The sequence below is a fragment of the Prunus dulcis genome, chromosome 8 (assembly GCF_902201215.1).
Source record: "Prunus dulcis chromosome 8, ALMONDv2, whole genome shotgun sequence".
NCBI lineage: Eukaryota > Viridiplantae > Streptophyta > Magnoliopsida > Rosales > Rosaceae > Prunus > Prunus dulcis.
Window position 1 is genome coordinate 2,909,191 of NC_047657.1, and position 9,750 is coordinate 2,918,940.

Sequence of the window (9,750 nt, forward strand, 5' to 3'; positions counted from 1 at the left end):
ATATACAGCAATAACCTTCTATCAACCCTACTGTTAAGGCTTTAAAGACGTGATCCAATATTAGTGGGATTTGACCTACACTAATTTGGGCAAGTAAAGATATTACAAATATTTACAAAGATATTTCCTAATAATGTGCCCACCATTAATGGACCATGCTGCTGTTGACCGCATCTCATATCTACACTACAGATATATTGCGCTTCATGCGCATATATGCATATACATCCTACAGAATGAAAATGGCTTCTTGCTTAAAGAAGGTGGTGTTTTTGCTGCTGTTGAGCTCTTTGGCAGCCCAGCAGCATTTATGTGCTGCTGATCCCACTGATGGCTTCACCCGTGTGCAATTCACGGACCAAAACCGCAAGTTACAGAAGCCATATGACAAAGCTCCTGAGGATCGTTACAGTAAGGTGGATGGAGTTGAAAAGTTCTGGATCTACACCAATGACAAGCCCTTTAAAGAAGGCAGTCCAACCAGACCACGCACAGAAATAAGAATCACTGTAAGATTTTATATTGTTGGTGTAATTTCTCTAGCGTTAGGATTTTAACTTTTATCTCAAATTAAAGTAATAGAGTTTATTTGTTACACAATTCCTAGCAAGTTGATTTTTTTTTTTCTTTTCATGCATGGATTTTGTTCTATATATAGGGACATGATTACACTTCTGGAGTTTGGCAATTTGAAGGAAACTTTTTTGTGCCACAAGGCACCTCGGGGGCTATAATAATGCAGATCTTTGGTGCAGCCAATGAAGCTACAACTCTGCAACTAAGGGTCATTAATGGGGATTTGAAGTACTATGGGAACAATGTGGTGGCTGCTAATATCTACAGTAGATGGGTTAGACTGAATGTGATTCACAATGTTGGTGCAGGGGAAGTGACAATTTTTATCGACGGCGACCAGAAGTTAGTCGTCAACGATCACGGTGGAGCTACTTTTTACTTCAAATATGGAGTTTATGGTGCCTTATCTGGTTCAAGTAACTACATGGAATCAAGATGGAAGGGAATCAAACTTTTCAAAAAATGATAGTTTTGTTATCATTGTAATTTCGACTTTCACCGTTTCATTTCAAGTTACATATGACAGAAAAATAAGAAAACCAATAAAGCTTGTGATCATTAAACCTAATCTCAGTACATTTTAACTTGTGTATATGTATGTTCTTTTTGTATTATCAATGAGCAAGAAGTTGGTCCGTTTCTTATGGTTAATCTAGGCTTAGCCAAACCGATTGATCACTAGACTTCTTTGGTTTGATTCGGTTATCTGCAGTCTAGTTTAAGGTATAAATTGAAACTAATAGAAACTCAGGTACTGTATTGATTCGGTGAGTAGGTTGAGACACTAAGGCTATCTCCAGTCATAGAGCTACATGTGGTATCCTCTACTACAGGCCCAAATAAGGATCTGTCAGTGGATGTACTTCAAATGAGTGAAACAATCAGAAGAGCATAACTTTATAGGGTAAAGTCTACATATTAGGCACATGTGCACAAGCCACTGCGGGATCTTTTTCAATAAATAAGGTTTTTATGACCTCCAAAAATGTTTCAAACAACTATATATAGGGTTTTTAGGCCTAATGGTCCATGAACTTTGACCCGATTCGCATTTTAGTCCCTTAATTTCCAAAATCATTCCCATGGTCCTTCAACTTCACTTTTGTTAGGACAAATGGTTTTACCTTCAATTTTGTTATTTTTTTTTCTGTTAAATGCAAGGTGAAAATGGTATTTTTGTATTATTTTTAATTTATGCACCCATTTTCTTCCTCTTCTCCCTTCAGCATCCATCCCTCTCCTGCATTCCTGTTTCTCAATTCGTAAAAATTATGCAACTCTGTTGCTTTCTTTCTTCAATCACTCCTTCATCACCTATTGATTTCTCCCCTTTTTTTTACCTAATATATTTAAATAGCCAAAAGTCACTTTTGGTCCCTGTAGTCTGGCACTTTAATCACTTTTGACCTTATAGCTTCAATTCTGTCAATTTTGCCATTGTAGTTTCGTATTTGTAGCCATTCAAGGACATGTTAGTATTCTTGTCAATTTTTTTCAACCCAAAACCCTTAAGCATAAAAGCTTGTCTAAAATTCTCCCCGTTTTATATTAGGGATCGAAATTCAACCACTAATCCCAATTTTTGAAGAAACCTAAACCCAAATGACCAATTTCAAGCCCTAATATGAAATTATGGGAATTTCAGACGAGCTTTTATGCTCAAGGATTTTGGGTTGACGAGGGAACCCTAGGAGAGCCACCGACTCCAACTACCGTCCATGTATTCATTTTTCTCTTCTATGAATAATAACATATTTATAATAATTAATGCCCCTTGCACTGTCAAAGAAATTGACAGGAATACTACTTGTCCTTGAATTGCTACAAATACGAAACTACATGGTCAAAATTGACGGAATTGAAACTACAGGGTCAAAAGTGGTTGAAGTGCCAAATTATGGGGACCAAAAGTGACTTTTAGCCTATTTAAATTGAAGATGAAAAAAATGGAAGAGAAAATGGGTGCATAAAATATTTGTAAAATTTTTAATTGAAACTTAAATTAGTTTCCAACTATCAAAATTTTATATTTAAATCAAAGTTTATGGACCACTAAACCTAAAAACCCACTATATATAAATGAACTGGCAGTCTCATTATTGCTCCATGGTGCCGCCTCAAAAATAGCAATCTCTCCATGATGATTAAATCGCACAAACATTCCAAATGAAGGATTTGATTAATTAGTTTTATAAATGGTGTCAAATTTTGAGCAAAAAATGTGGAAATGATGAACCAAAAAACCAACTATGGCTACTTCATTAATTTATAACAAAAATATTATGGGGTCAGACGCGTTTTGGCTCTACTTATTTTTTGAAATTATTTTCAAATAAAGAAGCAGACAGGTTTTTAAAACGCACAGTTATTTTCTCATTTTTGTTTTCCTTGGAGGTTTACTCGAATGATTTTAGAATGATCATGTGGCACAATTTTGACCACTGAATCTCTTTAATTAAAGATCGTGATTAGAAATTTGGTATTTGGATTGAAAAAAAAAAAAAAAAACTGGCAAGATGAGAACAAGCACAACATGTAAAGAATGTTTGGTTGAAAGATTTTGTTGTATTGACAATAGTGGAGTACAACAAAATATATACTACCAATATTACAAAGTCACTGTAGCGTGATCCTCAATCCTAGGGATTGATTTGGATTTGTCTACCTATATCAAGTAAACTACTCTACCTATATCAAGTAAACTACTCTGTGTACGGCTATAATTGACATATTACAATAATAACATATCAATTACAATATATTATTTTAATACTCTCCCTCAAGTTGGAGAGTGAATGTTAAGAAGTCCCAACTTGTTGCTTAATCTAGTGTAGTCGTTCTTCCCCAAAGGCTTCCTAAAAATGTCTGCTAACTGAGCATGGGAAGGAACATATGAATGAGAGATTAGTCCGGCTAGCAGCTTTTCTCGAATAATGTGACAATCCATTTCAATATGTTTGGTGCGCTCATGGAATACAGGGTTTGCAGCAATATATAAAGCAGCTTAATTGGCACAATATAAAGAAGCCGGGTTAACCTAAGGGACTCTCAGATCATGTAGTATGTATCGTAGCCAAGTGAGTTCCAAACAAGTGTTAGCCATGGCTCGATACTCTGCTACTACGGATGAACAAGAAACGTGTTGTTGCTTTTTGAAATTCCATGAGATGAGAGAATTTCCCAAAAAAATACAAAAACCTGTGATAGATTGTCTTGTGGTACGACAACCAGCATGGTCTGAATCACAGTAAGCTCTCAAAGCAAGATTGTTAGATGCAGGAAATAATAAGCCTTGACCTGGAGAATGTTTGATAAATCTAAGAACATGAAGTGCTGCATCCCAATGTGGTTTTCTAGGCTCATGCATGAATTGACTCAATGTCCGAACTGAATATACTACGTTGGGCCTTGTTATAGTGAGGTAGATCAAACGTCCCACTAACCGTCAAGAGACCTGCATATGTCCAATGCATATTTTCTTTGAGACATGAAAATACCTTTGTTGGAACAAGAGAACTCAATACCTAAGAAGTATTTTAAATCACCAAGGTCCTTGATGCGAAATTGCTTGAGGAGAAAGGATTTGAGACGGTCCATTTCTTGCAAATCAGCCCTGTGAGAAGTATCTCATCCACATAAATAAGAACTATAGTAAAAGAATTATTTCGAACCTTGGTGAACAATAAGTAATCGGCTTTTTACTGATGAAAGCCTGCTTGTTGAATAGCACCAGAAAATTTGGAGAACCAGTTCCTGGAAGCCTGTTCAAGTTCATAAAGGGACTTATTGAGCCGACAGACGGTATTCTTGATAAGGTCATAATTTCACACATTTGCATGCCTTCTTTGCTTAGTAATTTTGTTTAGCTTCTCTTAATTTTGAGTCTCTTACCTATGTTTGTGTATTTTGTAGGTTAAGACAGCAAGGGGATGACATTTGATACAATTCATGCATGTTAAGGGCTGAGTGGCACAAGAGGAATATGAGCTTAAAGACAAAGCCAATTTGAGCCACACTCCTTGTCAGTCCAGTTTCGTAGGTCATCTTGCAGGCCTCATTTCAGCAACTTACACAGGTTGGATGAGGAGACATCCTTGATAGAAGTTGTTCCAATGGGTGTCTATTATAACATATCCAAAGTTCAGCCCAATTGGATAAATCCGGAGCCCTCAACATGTCAAAGACTGAAATAAGTTCACAGAAATATCATATTGGCTGCCATCACATTTAATGTGGCCACATCCCTAGAGCCATGTGCTACACATAGGCAGCCACACATGAGAGTCAAATCAGCTCAGAAGCTCAGAAAGATGAACAAAAGTCAAGCTTTCCATAACGAAACCATACCAAAGCATGTATTTGGCAGCTGAAGCAGTTGGCAAGTTTGTCAGCTGGAGCAGTTAGCAAGTTTGTCAGCTGGAGCAGTTGGCAAGTATGGCCAGCTGGAGCAGTTAGGAGCAGCTAAAAGAGGTGTGCTTCAGCAGCCAAAGGGGAGGACGAAATTGCACTCTATAAATAGAGAGCTGCACACTCATTCAAGAAGGGGGGTGAGACACACACATTCACTTCATCCATTACTCTCATACACACATTCAGATTCACCACAAAGAGAGAAGGGAGCTTGGTGCTGTCAATAGAGCTTGGAGTTGTCCTGGGAACTTCCTTGCTGCCGTCATCTAGTTCTTCTCCTCTCTTTATCCTATCTATGTATTTCTTATTTTCTGTATTCATAGTTATATCTAACTAATCCATTTAGTTAGGGCTTAGGATGAAGCCCTAGTCATGAATATTCAATGTTATGGATGATTTTATAGTTAATTGATTTCCTTGCTTTTATTATCAAGTTGTTAATCTCCATTTTATTATGTGCTTGATGTATGTTTTCTTGGAGTAGCTAACTAGGATTTTATGCATCTAGCACAGGTTGGGAAGGGGTTTGGATTCACCAATTCTACTCTTCTTTCACAAGCAACACATGAATGGCCTAAGAATCATTCAAATGGTTAATAACCATAGGTTGACTAGGACAGATACCATGTTCTAGGACTTGTGTGATTATCATATTCTCAAGGAGCTTAATGACTCTTGTGTGCTTTATTCTAAGTAGATACCATGCTTAGCTTGCATATTAGAGATCACGTGTTGTGTAGATACCATGCATAATCACATGCCTTAGGAGAATCATGCATCTTGCACCTAGATACCATAGGCTTGTATGCGATAATCTATTGTTGATGAAGCTTGAGTCAATTTCTATGCATTCATAACTTGGATAGGAAAACTAGTGGTGGATTCCAAGGCTCTAACACCTCTCAATCATTGTTTCACAACTTGTTGATTGCTGCCAGTGTTTACTTTCGAGCACTTTTATTTCACTTTCTTCTTTTCGTTTCAACAACAAAACCCCATTTCGAGGGCGTGTGTAGTGCTAGGATTCTGTCCTAGACCTTGAGTAATTAGCAAGAGACATTGTTGAATTCGACCTTGCCTTTAGCTAGTTAGTCAGTTTCTTTGTTCTATGTTTTTCTAGCATTCTAAGTAATTTAACTTGGAACCAAGTTACCATTCTCCGTGGGATCGACCTCGCATTTACATAAGCTATACTATAAACGGTTCGTGCACTTGCGAGAATTAAAGTTACTGTTTTTAATAACTCATTTTAGTTGTTAAGAATTGGCTCAACAATTCTCCCCCTGTCGGCGAAGTTCGGAAGGAGGTTCCATGTACACCACTTTGTGCAAATCGTCGTGGAAGAAGGCATTCTAAACATCTAATTGATGGATGAACCAATTACGAGTAGCGGCAACAATGAGAAGACAACACAATGTGGTGAGTTTGGCTATGGGAGAGAATGTTTTTTGGTAATCAATGCCTTCCACCTATGTGTAGCCCTTGGCCACAAGCTAGGCTTTGTAACGATCAATGGTGCCATCAGATTTATATTTGAGTTTGAAAACCCATTTACAACCAATGGGTTTGTGTCTATGTGGCAGCGGGATAAGAGTCCATGTATGGTTTTGTGCTAAAGCATCTAATTCTGTTTGCATGGCCTACTGTCAATTGGGATCAAGGATAGCTTGAGCGTAACTAGTGGGTTCGGTGGTGCCTGAAATGTTGGCTAAGAAGGCAAAATGTGGTGATGAAATGCAAGAATAAGACAAGAAATGAGGGACTGGGTATTTTGTACCTGTAACAGCAGATGGCGACCAGGTAGATGATGAGGCGTGGTTGGACAGGTGGTAATATTGATTAGGTCTATTATCTTATATTTACCTAATAATTAGGTATATTATATCATATTTACCTAGTAGTCAGGTAAATATTTGTTAGGAAGATATCATCAATAATTCTCCTACTTTCATTGTTTTATATGAACTTCGTTTATGTCATGGCGGCAATAGAAGGATTTCAAATTTTAAATTTGAAATCTATTTAGAAGAAAAGAATCGATACATTAATTTGGATTTTCAATTATTGTTCTTTCCTTATTTACCTCAAAGGGTGAAAAAAATTAATAAAAGTCAATGGACCCAAATCTACAGCAAAAAAGGTGTGGACTAAACCCAATGACAGATAGGAATTTTAGACTTAGATCGAAGAACCCCAATTCAAAATACTGCAATTCATTAGGTTAGAATCCCAAAACAAGGTCTTAATCTTAAATTTAAGGAATGATATGCGGAAGAGCCCATTAATATTAGTTTAGTTGATGGACTAATCTTGGTGGAGTATTGGTGAGCATCTTCACTTTGGTTAATACTTGTTACTCAAACAAAGTTGCACTCAATTTCATTTATGACATGCTTTTTTTTTTCTTTTCTTTTCTTTTTTTTCTTTTTTTTTTCACAATGCTAAGGACAGTTTAGTTAGGAGTATAGAACACAAGCGCTTGTTACACATTCACTTTGAAAGTGTTTTTTGATGACGCACCTAAAAGTTCATCTATAGCCCAAAGCATTTTGTGCTTTGCCAAACAATATGAGAAGCACTTTTGGATATTTGAAAGTGCTTTTGGCACTGTCAGAATAATGCCCAAGCACACCCTAAAACTATATTAGATTTTAACATTTGCACTGTGATTATTCTTATTGTTATTTTCTTTTTTAATTTTAAATTTCTCTCAGTGAAGTTTTTGTTTCTTTTGACACTACCTGATATTTCTGTTGCTTTGCAGAATACCATTGTAGGTGATCGCATCATGTAACAACACAAAAGATGAATTGGTGCAAGAAGTGGAAAGTTTCAATCAAAGAAGTGTGACCTAAGAACCTAAAACACCAATGGATAGGTTACGTTGAAGGTGGAGCCGTTGAGTAAAAGCTTTACCTAACAGGCTCGCAATGTCCAATAAGTTTGTCTTCTTTTTTTTTCTTTTTCTTTTTTATGAGCAAAGTTTAAGAGGAGATTGGCTACTTTCACCATCAGCGCTAGGGCAAACACACAACCTCGAGTCGGAAGGACTTACGCATGGCACTCAACTGCCAGCTGCCACCAGTATGGATTTATGTATGCAATTACAGATCGCACACCAACGAGGACTGTTGACAATGGAAGTCGAACACTAATGAGGCTACACACAATATAGGAACCTTACCAATTGAGCTAACCTCGTTGGCTTTTTTGTATGAGTATTTGATTACTTACTATTGTAAGACTTTCTTTTGCAACTTATTCTCCAAATTTATAGTTTACGAAAAAAGGTCAATCCAAAAAGGCTAACGTTCTTTTTTAAATTTTCATGGGGTAATCCAGGAATATGTGGGTTGAAATATAGGACAGTTGTCGATTTTAATTTTTTAAAATTAATATTATGAAGAAAAATACTATCGACAGTCATATAACTTATTTGTTATGAGGAAAAAGTTTTAAGCCCACCCAACACCAAAAGTAGAATTAAGCCCACGCAGAGTAGAGCCAATTCTGAGTTTTGAATGGCCCACGTCCAAAAATGAAAATGAGGCCCCTTAATTTTCATTTGTATGTAAGCAAAGTTTGTAGTCTTGTTGTTTCGAATGTTCTAGTGCCCAAAACCATAACCGTGTGAATCTTCACGTTCAGTAAAGGAGGTTTCAAAATGGAAGGCATCTTCATGGTGATTTCCTAGAAATGAAAACTGGTTTCGGGCACATGCTATGGGAATGATTTAATGGACACCCACCCTAAAACTGCCTATTGGACAAACCTAAACCCACATAACACTCCCTTTCCTTTATTTTGTTTTATTTCTTGTTATCTACTGGTGTTGTGATGATGAATGAGTGTGAGAGTAAAATTCTTTTTCATGTAGACTGTAGGTGAAAAATTAAAGAATGAAAATTAAGATTAATAGTGTAATAAATTGAAAGAGAAATTGGAGAGAAAAACGGAGGAAGCAGAGGAGGAACTCTGCAAATCTCAATTCACTTTTGATCCGTTCATCCAATGAGTTTTGTAGACAGAATTCTTACAACATGTGGGGCCCTTTCCAACATGTGGGCTCCACACTCAATTATTTACAACACTCCCCCTTGGAGACCACAAATGATACAGAATATGCCTCGTTAAAACCTTGCCAGTAAAAACCCAGTAGGATAAAAACTGGTCGAAGGAAAAAGAGTACATAACCATGCGTAAAATAAAATTCTGTGTATAGTGACATGCGTGCGACACTGCCTCGTTAAAACCTTGCCAGGAAAAACCCAGTGGGATAAAAACCTGGACGAAGGAAAAAGAGTACAGTGTGGAAAAGGTCTTTATTGATGGCACGCTCCCCCTGATGCTTGATAGAATATCTTGAAGCCATATTGTTGATCATCTGTCTGAATGTCATAGTGGACACTGCTTCTGTGAGTCAATCTTGAGCGACACTGCCTCGTTAAAACCTTATCAGGAAAACCCCAGTGGGATAAAAACCTGATGAAGGAAAAAGAGTACAGTGTATGAAAGTCTTTATGAATACCATGCTCCCCCTGATGAATATCTCCCCCTGAAAACTTCATGACTAACTGTTTCCAGTAAGCGACCATAGAGATTTCCAGAGTCCGCATATCTAATAACACTTGGGCTATTTATAATTTCACTCAAAAATATGCCCGTATATGGTGTTATGCTTAGATAGCATCAAATATGCCTCACATCATCCAAAATGATGGAGTTGAGCTCTATCTGGAAAATACGATGTCCGGTCCAATATAC

General features: G+C 37.0%; 1 protein-coding gene across 1 annotated transcript; it reads left to right on the plus strand.

Annotated features, from left to right (window-relative positions):
* The first annotated feature begins 236 nt into the window (after positions 1-236).
* LOC117637749 (citrate-binding protein-like) lies at positions 237-1,110 on the plus strand. Its single transcript, XM_034372739.1, has 2 exons — positions 237-509; positions 659-1,110. The coding sequence occupies exons 1-2, from the start codon at positions 237-239 to the stop codon at positions 1,040-1,042; spliced, it is 657 nt and encodes a 218-aa protein (XP_034228630.1). The 3' UTR covers positions 1,043-1,110.
* The last annotated feature ends 8,640 nt before the right edge of the window (positions 1,111-9,750 follow it).